General features: G+C 36.8%; 1 protein-coding gene across 2 annotated transcripts in view; it reads left to right on the forward strand.

Moving 5' to 3' along the window:
- The first annotated feature begins 3931 nt into the window (after window positions 1-3931).
- Window positions 3932-20792, forward strand: part of hephl1a (hephaestin-like 1a) — a 34615-nt gene continuing 17754 nt past the window's right edge. For both annotated transcript variants that reach the window (XM_084419353.1, XM_084419354.1), the window contains exons 1-15: window positions 3932-4616; window positions 5047-5291; window positions 6814-7026; window positions 7228-7413; window positions 8139-8393; window positions 10683-10851; window positions 11866-12005; window positions 12559-12690; window positions 13006-13211; window positions 14279-14429; window positions 14531-14743; window positions 15780-15987; window positions 16223-16362; window positions 20260-20388; window positions 20480-20586. In XM_084419353.1, coding sequence (XP_084275479.1) covers window positions 4471-4616; window positions 5047-5291; window positions 6814-7026; window positions 7228-7413; window positions 8139-8393; window positions 10683-10851; window positions 11866-12005; window positions 12559-12690; window positions 13006-13211; window positions 14279-14429; window positions 14531-14743; window positions 15780-15987; window positions 16223-16362; window positions 20260-20388; window positions 20480-20586 — 2640 coding nt within the window. In that variant the 5' untranslated portion in view covers window positions 3932-4470. The remainder of the gene's footprint in view (window positions 4617-5046; window positions 5292-6813; window positions 7027-7227; window positions 7414-8138; window positions 8394-10682; window positions 10852-11865; window positions 12006-12558; window positions 12691-13005; window positions 13212-14278; window positions 14430-14530; window positions 14744-15779; window positions 15988-16222; window positions 16363-20259; window positions 20389-20479; window positions 20587-20792) is intronic.

Below are 20792 nucleotides of genomic sequence, written 5' to 3' on the forward strand. Positions count from 1 at the left end.
GCAGTTGTAATTTAGGCTTACAACCTTATGTTCACTTCCACAAATCGATGTGATTCTTATGGCATAATTTAACCTTCATACTATGACCCCTTCATAAAGTCAGCTGACACTTGCTTTTTTCATGAATGAATCAGCGGGTTTAAACTAATTGGTTGAATGAATGATGATTCACTATGATTCACTTATTATGACTTGTCCCCATCAACTGGTTTCAGTTACATCAAAGCATATTGTTCAGTTCTAAAAATATTTATGATCCATATTGATGATTTAGCAATGTATATGCAAATCCTTTAGCCTGAATTGGTAAGCTAGCTAGTTTTGTTCAAAATGGCAGTTATGGGTAGCCTACATCAAGATGTTAGGTCTGGCAACTCACCATTGTCAGGGCTCAATCCGAGGGGCGGGATAAACGTCTGTCTTTCAAATTCGCTCTGCATGCAATAGGACAGCAATAAACCAACCAGAGCGTTTTCCCAACAGCGGAGCTAGTTGATAGATTAAACTTTTGCTGTATCTGGCTGGCAAAACTATGAACACATCTTCCTGTTTTAAGAATGACTTCTTTGTTGTTTTCTCAAAGAAAAGCTTAACTCCAAGTCACGGACAAAGCCGATTCGAAAGACCGCTGTTCGCCAGCAGCAGATCTTCTTTGTTTTCAAGTAGCAGGGAATTCACGCGGAACCGTCACAACTCTGTCGTCATTATGTAAAGCCCGCCCACCGACTCTATACACGATTTGATTGGCCTGACTAGAGTTTGGTTTTTCCAGCTCGAAAGTCAACTGAGAGTTGCTAGACTACCCTGGCTGCAAAATAAATTTTGTAAATAAAAAGTTATGGGGCAAAGTGAGCAAAATGCTGTGGGGTAAATTGAGCCAGTGTTTTAACTTACCCCGCCACAAGGCACTGTAGTTAAGTTCATTCTCTGAAGTATAAACTGGTATAATTTCAACGTTATAATACACAACTGGTTTAGTATAGCATTTTTTATTTATTTTTTGTTACCTTTTTTTACCTATTTTATTTTATAGTGCAAGTACACCATATCCTTCTCTGATAAGAACCAGAAGATGCGTAATCATATAGTTATATTCCACCTGTAGTCCCTAATGGCCTAACATGTTCGACGTTGCAGAAAAACTACAATGCCAAGAACCTTTTGACCTAAATGCTTATTTGTTTCAGTGACATTTATTCAGTCATTCAGATTCCGTTTTTATTTAATTTTACTTAAACTCTGTTTAGTCTGTTTTGGGAAGGTTACAACTTTAGTGTAAAAATATCAACTTACCCCTAACCTGGGGCAAATTGAGCCACAGGAACACTTTTTCATTAGAAGCCATATTTTTAGAACCCTTTGTCATTGATGCATTCTGATCACTTAAAATGATATGAAACATCCTGAAATTACCTTAGATACTTTCATTGTACTTCTGACTAATTTTCTCTTATCTTGAGAACCACATAAGTAAAAACGGCTCATCTTACTCCACTCTCCCCCTTTGTCACAATAATGAAAATGTTATCGTAATTATGACTTAGTTTCTCATAATAATGAGTCAAATAACGAGTAATGAAAATTTTTCTTTTATCTATGCATGCACAAAGCAGTCCAGACTGCTGTGAATGTGATTTCACCAAGTGCAACATATTCCTGGATCAACATCTTTATTGATCCTGGAACAACAGTCCAATCAGATTTGAGGGACAAGTTTATGTCAAGTTTAAGTTCACAACCAGAGTTAGGTGCTTCAGTGTTATATTCACCTATCATTTCCATCTAATTGTAGGGATAAGTTAGGTTTAGGGATAGGGTTAGGAACAGGGCTGTGCACAGACATTTTGATGGGCAGGTGATCAAGTGAAAAACAGGGGCACTCCTCTAATACTTTTTTTTTTTTTTTAAGTAAAGTTTGATCATCATTTGATTAATTAAACTATTTAACACTATATGCTATAGGGCTGTTATACCAATTGAATGAAATCGGCATCAACAAAGTCCATCTTACTGGACTTTTCATCATAATAAATTTATACTGCAATTACAATTTCTAAAATAATGCTATGAGATTAATGTTCTAAATATAACTTATATATTTTGAATATATAAATACACTGTTATCCCTTGCTGCAAATTCTTACAATATCATACCATTTTCCATTAAAACAGTAACATACCGTAGAAAACAAAAATAGCCTACAGGAATATACTGTAAATCAACAGTGCTCAAAATCGACACTCAGAGGCTGTTTTCACAATCACACCCTATACCCTCTTGACCCTTGACTTTATAACATTAGTTTATCTCTGGCTGCTGTAACAGTGAGTTTATAAAACATGTTTGTTATGGCAAGAAAAAGCCAAGAGGAAGATGATCAGGTGTTTATGACTGTTGAGATGATGCCATAATCATCCTGGACATTTCTGATTCTCTGATCGCATCCAGTATATAAGCTTTGAATTTTGGGGTATTTAATATTTATCGTACATCGGTTAATCTACAACATGAAATACAGCAATATTTCTGCAACCAGTTATTCTGAAGGATATTGAAATCATATAGTGCATTAAAACATTTTGAACTCCTTGTTAACTCAGACACACACAGACACCAACAATCAGCACATGAATCTCACAATGGTGACAATAAAAATTTCATGTCACAATGCATGCTGGGTTCCAGGATAGTAGAAAACTCCCAGCATGCACTGTAGTATGAAAAAAAAAAAAGTGTATATATATATATATTGCAGCCATTAAGATTCATGTGCAAACAATTTTATATCTCTGTTTCTACAATACACTGTAGCTCTGTTTCTGTGGTTGTGCATGATGTGTTAAAAAATCAGCATTTTAACTGTTAAACTGTAGTTTAACAGTGGTGGTAATGTAACACTTTTGATACTTTTGAGCTCATCCCCAAAATGGCTTAATTGTCATAGAGATGAAAGAAAGTCAAGTTATATTGTTTCTTCACCATTTGAGTTGACCACATCCTGAACAAATGGCATTCAATTGTAGAATGGGTGTGGGAAACAGAGAACCTTCTCAGACAATGGGGTGTCACAACTTCATTAACATACAGACCACAGCTGTTGCAACAAGAGCAACTTCATTTGCTTTAAGAAGAGGATAAAAGGTTTAAGATTTGGATGTTCTGGGTACATTCTGACGCCGGTGAACCCAAGGTACTTCGTGTACCTTGCCACTGCTATGCTGTAATAAACTTCATTTTTGAGATCTTCGACCGACGTCCACATAATTGTTTCTTACACTGGCAACACTGTTGCCAGTAGTTTACTGTAAAATTTAGTTTTTTGGGGTTGCCATTGTGCTGAAGAGTAGAGCCTGTGCTTCAGTCCAGGAGAAGATCTACAAACATTGATGATATGATGTTGCTTTATTTAACAGGCGGTGACTGTGTAATTGCTGCTCCAGAGGAAATATTTTTATGTACAATAGTTTTTTAGTGGCCTCAAATGAAATAAGTTCACAGTAATACTTTGCTCACATTATTAATGCATTATACATTTTAGTTAATACATTTAAATGACAATTGGTCAATTTAAGGCAGTCGGTTTCTGCAAGTGAAATTAGTTAACTCGAGTTTTAATTTAGTGCATTTTTACAGTAACATACTGTAGATTACAGTAAAGAACTGTACAATTAACAGCAAATTACTGGCAACAGTGTTGCCAGTATTTTACTGTAAAAAAAACAACAACAAAAAAACAGTAAGAACAGTGTATAAAATGTTAGGAAAAATTAAATGATACAGCCACGTATTTTACTTTGACAAGCCAAATTGACTTTTTACAGTAAATGGGTGCGTTCCACTCCTGTTTCCCCTTGTCACAGTCTGGCAGAAATGATAAGTGCTTTCAAAATGGTCACATGGCAATACAAGTGTATGGTTACAAAGATAAAGGGAGTGGGTCAATTTACCCACTGGCTGATCTGACCCCACTCTCCCCTACTAGGCTACTAAACGTTATATGAGAAAGTTTCTCAATATAATGAGACAGTAAGTCATAACTGTGAGAAAGTTTCTCATCATTGTGATACAGAATCATATTTTTACTAAACTGTGGCGTAAAACAAACAGAGCAAACGATGGTCCGGTAGATTCAAAACGCGGCGCCCAAGGAAGCAAATGCTTGTTTGTTTTTACAGCACGCTACGTCAGCGCTCTTGGCTAGTTTAAATAGACGCTCTGTTAAGGGGAAAGCCAGCTGAGTGAGAAACCGGTTTTTAACGGCTGAAGAATCATGTGTTTTTGCTGCAGTTGACGCCCAAACTTTCGGTTTCGTTATTATTTCACCCTAGCAGCCAGCTTTGTATGTGGCTCTCTATCACATAGTTTCAGTGTCGGGAAAAAAATCTCTGCGCGCTGGCATTTACGTGCGTCTCTTTCTGATCTGCCTCGGATATTTATACATGTGTGAGTGTGTGTTTCAGCCATAAGCGATGAAGTCTGTGCTGTGCGCTTTAGTGACGGTCGTGATCGCGCTACAGCGAGCCGAATGTATAACGAGGACATATTACATCGCCATAAGAGAGGAACACTGGGATTACGCACCAAGCGGAAACATTGTCAACAGTGATCTAAACGAGTAAGTTTGTGTGTTGACATATCTATTTACCAGTAATAGTAAAACAGGACTGTAATTGGTCACATTTTACATTACTTTTTTACATTTTAATACTGTAGGCTTCAAAACAAATCAATGTATTATTTTTTATAGCCTATGTGGATAAATACGCTTGTAAGTGCATGGTGATGTATGCTGATTCTGATAGCATGTATTAGGCTATTATTCAAATTAGGCTTCAAAACAAATCAATGTATTATTTTTTATAGCCTATGTGGATAAATACGCTTGTAAGTGCATGGTGATGCTGATTCTGATAGCATGTATTAGGCTATTATTCAAATGGATCCTGAACTGTACACATAAGGCCTAATAACAGCAAGCCCAATTGAATATAGGCTAATTATCATTTAAACTAAGCGACTTACTTTCGATTTTCTCTCTGTAACAGAGACGCATCAGTTTTTCTGTCAAATGGCCCTAGCCGAATAGGAAAAGTTTACAAAAAGGCTGTGTACAAACAGTACACCGATGACACTTATTCAGAAGAAATAGTTAAACCTGCGTGGCTTGGCTTCCTTGGACCTATTTTACGGGCTGAAGTCGATGATGTCGTGGAGGTGCATATGAAGAACTTCGCAAGAAGACATTATTCTCTTCACCCACATGGAGTGTTCTATAAGAAGGATTCAGAAGGTTGGACAATTATCTCTCTCTATCAGTTTCCGTATTTATTCTTTCTTCATCCATTTCCTTCTGCTTTTCTTGCTGTGTCTTTGTTTATCTATGATCAGGACAGCGATTTAGAGTATATTGACACACATAAATCCCATAAATCAATAACAGAGCAATAAACGAAAAGATATGCAGCATAGTGTCAAAATGCAAGGTTTTACTGAGCAGTTCAAAGGGCAACTCTCAGAAATGACTTGAGACAACTTGAATCTTTATAATAATAGCTATACCTGAAGCAACCACTTTCATAGCTGAAATAATAAACTGTTAAAATATGTGCTAAGATATCAAATAGAACAACAACAACATGTAGATCTGCACTTTTTAATTGTTTTTAATGATTTACCCAGTTAATTAAAGGCTTTTACTTTCACCACATGAGTGACTTACATATTTTGTCTTTATAAATTTTTTAATGTTGGATTTAATGCTGGTGAAGTATGTAATGGAATATCTTTTGTAAGAGTACATTATACAAATGCTTTTTAAAGATGCCGGTATGCAAACAAACTCTTTTATGTGATTGGATAACCATGGTACAACATTTTTGTTTCTATCCAATTAGCATACATGTAGCAATTTGTAACTTTCAACTCAATAAAAAAAAAAAAAAAAAAAAAAAAGGGGATGGTTTGGAGTAAAATCAACCTAGGGTCCTTTGCAACATTATAGTCCTGACAGAAAGTGTTAATGTTTAACTAATAATTGTTATAAACTGGTACTACCAACAAAATATTAGTGCATTCCTGGAACTGTGCGTCGTTACACTACATCCTTATGCATCGCTTTCGTCCAGGACTTTTACATGCTTTACCCTAATCACAGAAGTGACCTCGACGTCCGGGATAGCAGTAGCATGAGCCGTCAGGCAAGTGTTATTTAAATAAACTCCTGATGTACTTACAAACTTTCCAATGCCTCGTTTTATGAGTACAGAACCTATTTGTACTACTGTAGAAGTTTGGTACCATTCTGGGCATTATGGGGTAATTTACGAGATACATCATAGGATCCATTAGCACCTGCACTAAGCCATAAGGTTGATATTTCTAAATAAGCTCTAACTTTAATAATGTGGGGCTCGATGTCATGGTGCAAAGTCAAGTCAACTTGAAAGGACCCTAGGTTGATTTTACTCCGAACCATCCCTTTAAGTACAACTATACAGTGTCTTATTATTTATCCATGACTGTGAAGGAAGTTACTTAATGCTGAATAGGCATTATTATGTAAACTTTTGTAGTCAGGGTTGTATCAGTGCCATGAATATTTCTGCATGATCTAATTAGCATAATCTTAGCTTCCATTTAAAGTCTGGGTGGACTACGGAGAAAAGTTGCTGTTCATTTAACTTTTTACATTAAAAGAGCAATCTTGTTTTCCATTAAATGTCCCCTATTGTCAAATCACAATAGGACTCATTGAATAAATCAGATTGGATAATCTCATTTGCTTTACTTGAATTCACTACTCTGTATTTTAGGAGCGTTGTATCCCGATGGCACCTCTGGTCATGATAAGAGTGATGATGCGGTGGCTCCAGGTCAGAGCTGGACGTACACCTGGGAGGTCAAACCAGAGTACGGCCCTACTGAAGCAGATGCCAGCTGTCTCACATGGATTTACCACTCACATGGAGATGCACCTAAAGACATTGCATCAGGGCTTATCGGAGCTCTGCTCACCTGCAAGAAAGGTAAGGTTCACACAACCTCTAATAAACTGTTCATGCATGGAATCAGTTTCTTATAGTTAAAATACCCACAGAAGATTGTACAGTATCTCACAGTACCAACTACTTCTTAACATCAACACTTTTCCCTCCCAATTCAATTCTCGTTATATTTACTCTTTATATCTTCTTTTCCTTATGTTTTGTCTTCTCTTTTTATCTCAGGCACTCTGAACTCTAGCAATAAGCGCTCTGATGTGGATGAAGATTACATTTTGATGTTCAGTGTTGTGGATGAGAACTTAAGCTGGTACTTGGAGGAGAATGTTGAAACATTTTGCTCTGAACCAAATAAAACAAAAGAACTTATGGAAAATGATGAGGATTTCAGAGAATCCAACCTTATGCATTGTAAGTCTCAGTATTTCTCAAGGTTGAACTTTAACTTCATCAATACATAACAATTTGGGTTTTGCTCCTTGTGTTCTATTGAGGAATGTTCTTTGTATCATAGACAAATTTAAATTTAAAATTTAAATCAGCTTAAATAATTCGATTTTTGCGTTTGGTAGACAATTTTAACTCGAGGCTTAGATTGCATTGTAGCTGTTAATCAGTTAAAAATAAGTGATTCATTCTTAAATCTTTAAATTGAAATCTTTAGTATTAAATTGTTACAGCTACCCTTGTCTGTTACCAAGAGTATTTGATTAGCACATTAACTTCCATGATGTAATATTTCTGATTTTCAGAAAAGTTTTCTGTTTTTCAGAAAAGTTTTCTGTTTTTCAGAAAAGTTTTCTGTTTTCAGAAAGTTTTCTGATAATGCATGACTAACATTTTCATGGAAAGTACCTTCTTGTATCTGCTCCACTTTGGAACAAAAGCATTTTAGTTTTTAGTAAACAGCAAAGTTTAGTTTTACTTTTGATATCCAAAGTTGGCTGCACTCTAAAATTCCATTGCAGTTGTTTGTGATTTAAATTTTTTTAAGGATCAAATGTTATTATTTTAGTGAATAATATGCAGAATTATCAGGTTTTTTTTTTGGTATCTAATTATAAAACTTGTGTAATCTCATATCCTTTTTTCCTTCAATGTCACTTGTTCAACTTTTTCTTGTATTTTCCCATTAGCGATCAATGGATATGTTTATGGCAATTTGCCTTCACTGAAAGTGTGTGTTGGGCGTCCTGTATCTTGGCATCTCTTTGGCATTGGCAATGAAGTGGACATTCATTCCGCTTATTTCCATGGACACACCCTCATGGATCGCATGCACCGCACAGATGTTCTTAGTCTGTTTCCTGCGACTTTTGTCACCGCAACAATGATCCCGAGAACACCTGGAAAATGGTTGTTAAGTTGCCAAGTGAACGATCATATAAAAGGTAAGTGTTCTACCGTCTTTCTGTCATCTCTGTGTTAAGCCCATATGTGCTCCTGCTTTTTTGGAAGCATTGTTTTTGTCTAATCAGTGTATGATCACTTTTGGTTTTGCTTTGATGATTATGAGTGGTATAGTGTTCAGTTTTGCTGCACCAGTTTTTTACTGACACTTGTTTTATCTTTCTGCCAATTTCTTCCATGTTGTTGACACATTGTTTACTTGAAGAAGATTTTATCATTTTGATTGCTACACTGTAAAGGAAAATGTATCATTGTGTTTATGTCATAACAACAACTTTGAATCCATGAATGTAACTTATACAATAATTGCAATTTTCATTCGTTTTCTGAGAATTTCAACTCTGTTATCTTTATCTTGATTGAATTTAAAGTGGTACAAACATTTTGATGAACTTATCTCTGCAAGTCGGGTTTATCTTCCCCAAAAGTGTTAACATAGATCCTCCCAGGCACCATCTAAACATTCAGAGAGTCTCCTCAGATATTTCAATAGGCTTGTTCTATGGAGTTAATATTGTGCCATAATTAAACAAACAAATCCAGCATTTTGCAAACAAACTCGATCTGCTTTGCAAAAGAAAACTCGACTAGCAAACAAACTCGATCTGCTTTGCAGATACATTTACTGTTTTAGAAGAGGAAGTTGCTCAACTGCATTTGTGAGAAAATTTGCCTGTGAGAAACTAGAGCCGAGAGATCTCATAAAAAGCCAAGTGTCTCACAATCATAACAGACAGATATGCATTTGTATGCAATAGATTTGGTCTTTGTTCAAAGGTTACATGCAATTTGTAGGATGGTTTGTATTTATTTGTGAAATATTATCTAGGCTCATTTATTTATATTTACAAAACACAATGCATATGTGTTACTCCACTGCATTTTCGCTCAAATTGACCTTTGTACTTGCACATTGCTTTCTGTTTATTTGCGAGTCGAGTTTTCCTTTGCAAAGCAGATCGAGTTTGTTTGCAAAATGCTGGATTTGTTTGTTTAATTATGGCACAATATTAACTCCATATTGGGCGTGTCTAACTGTAGCAGGCGGAGCCAGAGGGTGTTTAGCCAGTGTGGGACAATGGCCGATGTGTAACATGGGAAAAGACATTCAGCTTCGGTTACAGGAGTGCAAGCCAAATTTCACTGCATTCAGACCTTCAAAGATTAAACAGATCATGAACATGTCAAAGCGAACAACGCACTACAATGGATGTTTCAATACAGCATTATCATGCACCCATTCAGAAAGACAAATGTTCCAGTTTGTAATGTTTACTTAGACGTGTCAGACCACCTTAAAGGGATGGTTCGTAGTAAAATCAACTTAGGGTCCTTTGCACCATGACCCCGAGCCAAACACCCCCCAGAAGCCTTTTTTCCCTTGGTCGAACATTATTAAAGTTAGAGCTTATTTAGAGATATCAGCCGAATGACTGATTATTATTATTATTATAATAATTCGTCGTTACACTACATCCTTATGCGTTGCTTTCTGCCAGGACTTTTACATGCTTTTCCCAAATCACGGAAGTGATGTCAACGTCCGGGTTAGCGGTAGCATTAGCCGTCAGGCAAGTGTTATTTAAATAAACTCCTGATGTACTTACAAACTTTCCAATGCCTCATTTTATGAGTACAGAACCTCTTTGTGCTACTGTAGAAGTTTGGTACCATTCTGGGCATTATTAGTGGGGTAATTTACGAGATGCATCCTTGGATCCGTTAGTGCCTGCACTAAGCCATCCGGCTGATATCACTAAATAAGCTCTAACTTTAATAATGTTCGACCAAGGGGAAAAAGGCTTCTGGGGGGTGTTTGGCTCGAGGTCATGGTGCAAAGGACCCTAGGTTGATTTGACTCTGAACCATCCCTTTAAGTAGTTGCGCCCGGTGGAGTTACGTTGGATGAGTTTATTATAAGCAAGACACTCATGTTTGCACCAGACAGAAGAGTGTGTTTTTATTTTATTTACTTATTTACTTACTCATGACACAAAGCGTGTTAGACCTTTTATTGAAAGTGATCTACTGTTGAGTCATGACTTTACAAGCAACCAGAAGAGCTGTGATTGTGATGTTTGAGTTGAAGGAGGTGCAACATGCAAAAGAGTCATTTGCAAAATATGATTTTTTTTTTTTTATTCCAATAGGTGCCATTAGTGTCGCAGAGACTACATACTTCACCTTAAAATATTTAAGAAAGCAAGTAAAGTTTTATTTTCAATATTTCTGAATCCCTCTTTTTTTTTATGGTCTCTACTTGTGAGTAGCAGGTATGCAGGGTTTCTATGAGGTCTCGATCTGTGGGTCAGCGACCTCTCCATCAGAAGCCCCTGGCACTGAGAGACGTTTCTACATTGCTGCTGAAGAGATGGATTGGAACTACGCCCCTTCAGGAATGAACTACATGGAAAATGAAACGCTTACTACACAAGACAGGTAGAAACAGATTTGGAGACAATGCATGATTGAGTAACACAAGTCCCACTACAAAGGCTTGGTAATTATATATTTGAAAGATTACGCCTACCAGGTAAAAACAGAATTGAATGATGAATCTGACCATCTGAAATTAGATTCTAATCATTTGTATTGCTGAGGGATTTTTAAGGGGTGAAGGTCAGACTCACGCTTTGCTTGTAAATGTCAGGGAATAAATTCTGATTGGATAAACTTTTGCCACTATTAATGAAATCAAAATGTATGTTTTTTAGCTTTTAGTATGAATATGTTAGCCTTAAGGTTAGGAATAAGCTGGTGTGTCTCAAAACAATAACAAAATTTGCATTTAGGAGATATAAGCATTCAAAACTTACACTCTCTCACTTCTGCTAAAATAGATCAATGATTTTAATAACATCACTGAGGACTTCAGCTTCTCATCACATCTTCTGTCCAATCAAATGCTCTCTAGAATCTAAAGCTCCGCCCCCTATGCTATAAACACCACCTGGCCAAAGCGACTGTTGACACGTCACAGAGCAATATGGGTCAAAGATGTGTGTTCGGTTGCTCAAACACTCGAGTTTTATTCCGTTTCCCAACTGTACGTTGGTTAAGAATGAAATGGCTATAATTTATTCACGCCTCTATTATTGAATCCAATGTATCAACGTATCATTCGCTTCCATGGTGCTGTCAAGTACGACTTACAGTCTGTGAGGTAAACTAAACACTATTGGCTATTTGAAGAGGGGGAGGGGCAATTCAATATGTCCCGCCTTAGCTTCCTGTTACAGTGTAAATAACATCAACACATCATACTAAGCTGTGCGTTCCAAGGCTCTTCAGTGGGCCTTTAATATATCTCAATTGACCTTGTTTTTGAAGCCTTTGAAGGTACACAGAGATTCAAATACAGTATGTCATTAATGTAATAATCATAGATATAATTGTGGCTAATGGTTAATGTTGTCATTGGATTAGCGTGTTAATGTCTTTCTTTTCCTGCAGTGACTCTGAGCCGTACTTCAGTCGTGATGGTGGTAAACTGGGTGGAACTTACCGCAAGGCCAGATACATTTTATACACTGATGAAACATTTACTACCAAAACTCATATTGCGGGCTCAGATGAGCATCTTGGAATTCTGGGTAAAATCCTTACTTTTGTCTTATATGTGTATGAACACTGATGTGTCTTTGATAATATTTTAAAGTATGCATTAAATGGAAGTTACTTACTTAGCCACATTATGATGTTTTTGTGAGCGAGATGGCTTAAAAAAAAAAAAAAAATGTAGGACAGGACTTTGACTTATACATCGCTTGTTAATTGGATTGTGAAAAGTGAGCTAGGGCATCTCAATGTAAATCGCTTACCTGCAATACGGCACAGGAATATCACAGTAATAGCAAGTTTTGATTAAAGAATAAAAAAATAAAAAAAAACATGCACAAATGAATCATTAACAATAAGACCAGTGACATTAATAAAGAAAATAAATGTGGTAACTTTTGATTTCTTGCTGACTTTAAAGTTTATGAATAAGAGTTCTAGTAAAATGCCGTAGAGCTGGTGCCATGCTACGATGCATGAGTGCTCTCAGTTTCATGAAGCACAGTTATATTAATATAGTTTAAACATTCTGTTGTGAAGATGATAAGTGATCCGTTATCTCTAAACCCACCCCCACCCCCACCCTAGGTCCTGTCATCAGAGCAGAGACTGGTGATGTTATCATTGTGACATTCCTTAATAAAGCTACTCATAACTATAGCATTCAGCCACATGGTTTGCATTATGAGAAGGCCTATGAAGGAGCAAAGTATCAGGATGGTAAGTCATATACAGCTACAGGTGTACACACAGATAATCATGTAGACCTTCAAGCTAGGGGTTCTCAACTGGGGTGCTAAGAGCAAAGTAGAGGGGCATTCATCCAAAAAAAGGGCCTTTGGTAAAATGCTTACCATTGCTTTAGCCCTTTGTTGAGAATTTCATTTTGAAACTGAACACAAAGAATAATAATATAATACACACATTGCATAATATTTGGCTAAAATATGAACAAAATACATAGCATAAATAATGAAGGGAAATCATTTCTAGTTTTTTTTTTAATGTATTTATTTATTATTGTTTCCTCCACAGGTACTCAGAAAGATGGAGCCTCTGTGGCTCCTGATAAACGATTCACCTATCACTGGAGAGTAATTGAAGGTCCCTCTGCCGATGATCCACCTTGTCTTTCCTATTTATACTATTCCGCTGTTGATCCTGTTCGTGACACTAACTCTGGTTTATTTGGGCCCATACAAGTGTGCAAAAAAGGTGTTCTTGATGGAAGTGGGCATCAGGTAACAAACTCACATACTAGGCCAATGCAGACAATATGGTACTTTCCACAAATATTTAATTTGTTAGATTTTTTTCTTACAGTATAGGTTTGATTGTTTGAAGAATGCCATCTAGACTGTAGTTTGTGCAAAAGTTGAAAAGTCGTATTTAATTGTGTTTTTAGCATAAGCAGAAAATCATAACAGGGTTGTGCACGACACAGCTAATGTGGGATATCATGTTACATTGGTCATTTAGGTTTAATAGCTATGATACAGATGTTGGATACTTTTATTCCTTTATCGAAGCAAAAACCAGGAGATGTTGGGATCACGTTCAAACTGAAGTTATTCTTTACTGAGCGTGGCTGTAGTTCGTCCAACAAAATCTAAACTACATAACTTTTCATGGTGTCTTAGGAGGAGGGACTTTTGAAGGTGGAGACAAATTCAAACAATGCAGAGGATGATTTGATTCAATCAAGTGAAAACCAGTTTGGCAGGTTATCTGGCTTGCTCAAGAGAAACAGGCCTTAATCAGCATAACACTATCATTCAAATGATCCAATCAGCCTGATCACCCATACCTTCACATGATCACAGAGACAAAAGCACAGCTGTACATTGAGCTTAATGGTCAGGAAATGCATAAAGACAAAGGGTGAGGGTGAGAGTCTCAGCCATTGACTCATTTAGAGAACAGGACTGGCAGAAATCTCTTGATATAATCAGCATAACCGCTGCTAAACTTTCTCAGTTTATATTGGAATCTAAATTAAACATTTAATTAATTTGGAATCTAAATTAAACATTTAATAAATTTGTTATTCTTCACAGATATCGGATGTGTTTGAAATAGTTACTTTTAATACTAGAATAAAAATAACAGCAGAATAAGTCTCACAACAAAAATAAGATTTGTGTCTGTACTGCTTTAAAAAAATCATTGGACACCAAACAAGTGTACCTTGTTGGTGGAATGTGCCATATATGCAATGCATCTTTTGCTTTTCAGACTATGCAGGTGAATATAATAACCTATATATTTTGTGTGTGTGTGTTTCCATGTTTTGGGTGTGTTCCTTTAGCATGCTGACAAAATTCAGCATGAGTTTTTCCTGCTATTCTCTGTGATGGATGAGAATGAAAGTTGGTACCTGGAACAGAACATTGAAACGTTTGGCAGTGATGCTTCAGATCCAAATAATGCTGAGTTTCAGGAGAGCAATAAGATGCATGGTATGCATATATGTGTTTGTGTGTGTTTAATCACACAGTCACTTTGTGAATATACAAGTTTATATCCTGGCAGTATTAAGAATGTTTGTGTTTCTTCTCAGCGGTAAATGGCTTCATGTATGGAAACCTGCCTGATCTGGATTTGTGTAACGGGGAACATGTTGTGTGGCACACACTTGGCTTGGGCACAGAGGTGGATATCCATGGTATCTACTTTGAGGGTAACACATTTCAGCGCGATGGGATGAACCGTGACACTCTCAGCATTTTCCCACATACCACAGTGACCGTTAGCATGACACCTGACAACAATGGTAAGTCACAGCGCTTTTTATATCAGGGATGTGTTGGTGTGTCAATGCTTATCCATTATGCTCAAGCTATGGAAGGCGTGATTGGCTTTGATACGTCGCTTGTTATGCTAATATTGATTTCGGTGTCGTGCCAGATCCTAAACCAGCGATTTTTGTTTCCCAGAATGTTCTGAAAAAAAAAATATATTATTAGTAGGTAATTTTCCATTAGTAAATTATTAGTAGGTAATTTCCAGAACAGACACTGCAAGGTTTTTTTTTTTTTTTTTGTTATCAAGTTTTAGTTTAACTCGTTTAGTTCAATGATGATTTCAAACAAGAGAGAACAACAAAAATAACAATAACACAAAATGTATACACAAAAGTATTTGCAACAAGGAAGATATGAAAACATAAGGTACATTACTGGAGGAAAAAGTGGAAATAAATCAAATCTATACATATTTAATGTGACTCAATGATAATAATATTTTTTGTAAATTAATATGTTATTAAATATTAACTATTTGGATTGTAAATTACAGTACAGTCTAAAATTATAGTGCTAATTATTATTTATTGTTTTATTTTAAAATTATTTAATGAGATGTAGTAGGCGTGTACAGTATATGTGAATTTTGTAATGATGATTAACTGTCTAAGGGGAAATGTTTTTGAGGCATCACATCAGAAAAAAATATTGTTTGCACCAATGTAATATCCAGACAAACTATACTAAACATACTGCGTTATCCACTTTGAAGAAGTGTTTAATCATGATTTATGATTTATTTGATCAGCTACATAATGCAAAAGGCATTTAGATCAGGCTTTACGAACCGCTACCTCTCGGGGTCCAAGGGGATGTAGGATTTGGCACAACAATGGTTTTAACAAAATTAGGGAAGATTATCCCAGTTCTCTGCTTTGATACGCAGTTGCTAAGTCTTGTAATGTCTGAAAAGCTTGTTGTTTTCGTAAATAATTAAAAGATATAAGCAAAATACATTATTTTTGACAGTAAACATATGCTCATAAGTATGCACTTTTACTCCAGGCGAGTTTGAGCTGAGCTGTCGCACAACTGATCACTACATGTCGGGCATGCGTCAGCATTACACAGTGAAGACATGTTCAACGACTCCTGCACAAGAGCGCTTCACCTCCACAGTGCGGTACTATATAGCAGCAGAGGAGGTTTTGTGGAATTATGCACCAAACCGAACATGGGAACTAGAGAAACACAATGCTACACTGGAGAATAGGTATACCCACAAACATATATGCATATTTGTTCTTACACATAAATTGAGCTCTAAAATGAGACATTAGGGTTAAGATTAACACTTCAAGTGAGGCTTGACTGAGAAGAGTCAAGTCTCGTGCTTGAGACCCTCTATTTCACACACAGTTTTACCTATTTACACATTCATGCACACATTATCTTTTCTGTCTTTCTTTTTTTTTTCTCTCTCTCATTTTCTGTCCTTCTTTACTCAGCCCTGGAAGTACTTACCTAGAACAATCAGATGATCATATTGGTGCTGAATATAAGAAGGTGGTGTTTCGTGAATACACAGATGGAACATTTACCATACAGAAGCCCAGGCGTCCAGATGAGGAGCACTTGGGGATAATGGGTATGGCACATCTGACTTTGTAAACTCCTTTTTCTCTGACAACACTCCTTAAGATTAAAAAAAAAAAGTCGATTTTGAAACCTGTTTATCAAAAGTTCAAGAAATTATTGTATTTATAATATGAAGATTACATATATGGAATGGAATTCTGAATATATGGAATGAAACTCTGAATATATGGAATCAAACTCTGAATATATGGAATGGTACTTGTAAACTTGTCAGCAAACATTTTAGTATATCTTCTAAAGGGACAATACTATAGAAATGAAACTTGGATATATTTTAGAGAAGTGGTTGTGCTGCTTGCATAGCAGTATATATTTACTGTCCTCTGAAAATAACTCAGCATACAGTCATTATTGTCAAAATAGCTGGCAACAAAAAAAAGTGAGTACACCCTAAGTGAACATGTCAAAACTGTGTCCAAAGTGTCAATATTTTGTGTGAGCACCATTGTTATTGTGATTTTATTTTTTAATTAATCAACTAACATTTGTTTTTCTTGCAGGAACGACATTCATATGCTTTTAAATGTTTCCAAACTCTTTGGGGAAACCTTGTGACTTTGAGTGTGTGTGTGTGTGTGTGTGTGTGTGTGTGTGTGTGTGTGTGTGTGTGTGTGTGTGTTAATAACAAATAGGGGAAGTGAAACGTGTTGGGAAAGTTCACTTTGTACATGAACTATTTCAAAGTTCAGTTCACAAATTTTAAAATGAACTAGTTCAGTTCATAGGTCATACTTCAACATTTTTAACTAAGTTCACAGTTCCAAAAATGAACTAGTTCATAGTTCTTTTTTTCCATATGTTGCTGCGAGCTATTATTTTTCAAAATGATTGCCACAGCCCATATAGAACCACAGACAGCAATTATTTCATCAGTTTGAACACAAGCTATGCGTCAGATTTCATCTTCATATCCAATTTTGAATCTTTGTTGCTGTCCATTCAGCATTCCACACCGCAGCTTTCACCCCTACAGAATATTCTCAAACACATGAGGAAAAACGTGCTGCTTGAATGGTCTTTTTAATGAGGAATTATTAAAAGAAAAACAGGCGAGTAGTCCATAAGGTGCAAATGTTTTTTTTATTATTTTTTAAAATAATTTTCCATTTCAAATTCCAGATTGGGTGTTTTTTACGCTACATATTAAGGCCTGTTTACGGTGTGTTTTAGCCGGGTTTTCGCATGGAAGGCTCTATAGAAATCTGGCACCCTATTGAACTAAGTTAAACTGAGAGAGCGTGCCGTTCACAGACACCAGAATGAAGGAGTTCACAGTAAGGTTCATCAGTTCAGTTCACGTTCGCCCCAAAATATGAACGAGTTCATGAACTATCATTCAATGAACGCGTTCAGGCACAACAGTGAAACTAGAAAGATGACTAGTTTCACAACCTTGTGATAAGTAATCACAAAAACAGAGTTTGCTTGTGCCGGTGACAGAGGGAAAAGGTTGGGGCTTTTGAACCAATTGAACCAAGTTTATCTTAGTCTTATCAGACCACAGGACATGGTTCCAGTAATTCATGCTCTTGGACAGGTTGCTTTCAGCAAACTGTTTGTGGGCTTTCTTGTGAGCCAGCTTCAGAAGAGGCTTTCTTCTGGGACGATGGCCATGCAGACCGACTTGTTGCAGTGAGTGGCGTATGGTCTGAGCACTGACAAGCTGACCTTCCGCTTCTGCAACCTCTAAAGCAATGCTGGCACGATCATGCGTCTGTTTTTTTAAGCCAGTTTCTGCACCTGACGCACAACACGAGGACTCAACTTCTTTGATTGACCCTTGCGAGGCCTGTTCCAAGTGGAACCCGTCTTGGAAAACCTCTGTATGACCCTGGCCTGCACTGTAACTCACATTCAGGGTGTTACCAATCTGCTTATAGCCTAGGCCATCTTTGTGGAGAGCAACAATTCTAATTCTCAAATCCTTAGAGAGTTCTTTGCCATGAGGTGCCATGTTGAACATCCAGTGGTCAGTATGAGAGAATTGTACTCAAAGCACACATTTTAACTGCTCTAATACAAGATACACAAATTTGTATGGTCCTTTCAAGCAGACAAAAACATGAACATGATGAATAGGACATGTGGCTTTGCATGGTCAAATGACGTACAGCTATTATCACTTAGGGTGTACTCACTTTTGTTACGCACTCACAATTTTGTCAATAATGGCTGTATGTTGAGTTATTTTCAGAGGACAGCAACAACCTGTGCATCTCTGGTGAACTCCATGCCCAGGAGGATTAAGGCAGTGCTAGATAACATTGTTATCCAAAATATTGACACTTTGGACTAGGGATGTCCCGATCAGGTTTTTTTGCCCTCGAGTCCGAGTCCGAGTCATTTGATTTTGAGTATCTGCCGATACCGAGTCCCGATCCGATACTTAATACATAAAAAAATAAAATAAAGAAGAGCGAAAAAACAGATCCAGGATGTTCCTTATTTTTTATTTAATTCACCTTATTTTAACATTCAACAACTCTGTTAACAAACAGAGCACTTCTGTGAGGTAGCTTGAACAATCAAGTAATAAATAAATTCTTCACTTTTGGACTTTAGTGCAACAGTAAATATAAAAAAAGTCTAATATATAAACAAATAGCACCTCAACTTAAAATACCCGGCAGGCATGTAAACAAATAAAAAATAAAAGTGCTACAGTGTTTGCAAAGCCAGTAATGTGCTTTTAGGAACTGCACTCCTAACTCTTACGCCGGTTTCACACTGCACTGTTAGCAGAGCGTGCAGCGCGTATATTTTTCGCCGCCCATGTTAACAGATTAAACCAGGCTTTAGAACATTCACACCGCGCGCAGAGGTGGCGCGGCAGTGAGTAGCAGAGCAGAAGTGCCGCGATCGTTTCGGCGCCGAGTCTATTTTTGCTGCGCTGCTTTTGCTGAATTAAAGTGACAATACATTGATCATGGCCAAAATACACCGCAGTTTTATCCAAAAAGTGCATTGATGATATCTATTGTGTTTAAACAGTCAATCAAATGACCAACAGCAATTTAAAAAGAAAACAAATGTCCAAAAACAAACTTGTTGCCATAACAATAAAAACAAAGATGAACCAAAAGTTATATGAAATTATTAATAAAATAAGCTTCTTGACAAGTCTTTTCTCTTAAATGTATTTGAAAACGAAAAAAAAAAGCAATGCCAACTTATCCATTATAGAGTACTCTGTCTGTAGCCTACACAACCCGCGGTTCAGCCGCGCGTGACAAACGCTGCCAGTGTGAAAGCAAAACGCGCGTGTCCTGCTCCTGCTCACCATATGCACTGCTCCTGCGCTGCTTATGCTCTGCTAACGCGTGCAGTGTGAAACCAGCGTAACTCTGTGCCACCGCATAACTATATATGTGTTCAAAAATAATGAGAATATATATACATATATATCCGAGTACTAATCGGGAGGTGAGGTCCGATTCCGATCGAGTCTGAAAACACGTGATCGGGCCCGATTTCCGATCACGTGATCGGATCGGGACATCCCTACTTTGGACACAGTTTTGACATGTTCACTTAGGGTGTACTCACATTTGTTGCCAGCTATTTTGACAATAATGACTGTATGCTGAGTTATTTTCAGAGGACAGTAAATATATACTGCTATACAAGCAGCACAACGACTTCTCTAAAATATATCCAAGTTTCATTTCTATAGTTTTGTCCCTTGAGAAGATATACTAAAATGTTTGCTGAGGGGTGTACTTACTTTTGTGAGATACTGTGTATATATATAATTTGTAGCAATACTAAGCATCAGTGATGCATTCATAGATCAGTGTTACATAAATAATTAGCATTGATATAGCAGGTCTCTTTGTTTTAGCTCTTTGCCTGTGTGGTTCTGTAGTGACCCTTGTTGTATTCGCAGGACCCATCCTTAGAGCTGAGGTCGGTGAGAGGATTCAGGTTGTGTTTAAAAACAATGCCAACAAGACATATTCTGTTCATGCCCATGGAGTGAAGACCAGTGAACCCCATCAAAATGGTGTTCCTCCAGGTTTGTTTATAATAAAAATGTTTTTCAAATTTGTCTTCTTATGTGTGCAGGAGAGAATAGTATATTTGTATGTGCGTTATGTGTGTTATAGGTCAGGTGCTGACATACAACTGGACCATTCCAGAACGATCAGGTCCGGGTCGCAATGATCCAAACTGTATAACGTTTGCCTACTACTCTTCTGTCAGCTTTGTTAAGGTATAAAACACATACATAATATAATCTATACATTATACATAGCAAGCACATTGCAGGCGTTTTACATACACCAAGTATGAAAAATTGGTAACATTTTAAAATAAGGTTGTTAAAGCATTGGCTAATATGAATTATCAATCAACATTATATTTTTAAAGCTTTGTTAATATGCGTTAATAAAAATGTTGTTTATTTTAGTTCAGTGC

The sequence above is a fragment of the Rutilus rutilus genome (assembly GCF_951802725.1).
Source record: "Rutilus rutilus genome assembly, chromosome: 9".
NCBI classification, from domain to species: Eukaryota; Metazoa; Chordata; class Actinopteri; order Cypriniformes; family Leuciscidae; genus Rutilus; species Rutilus rutilus.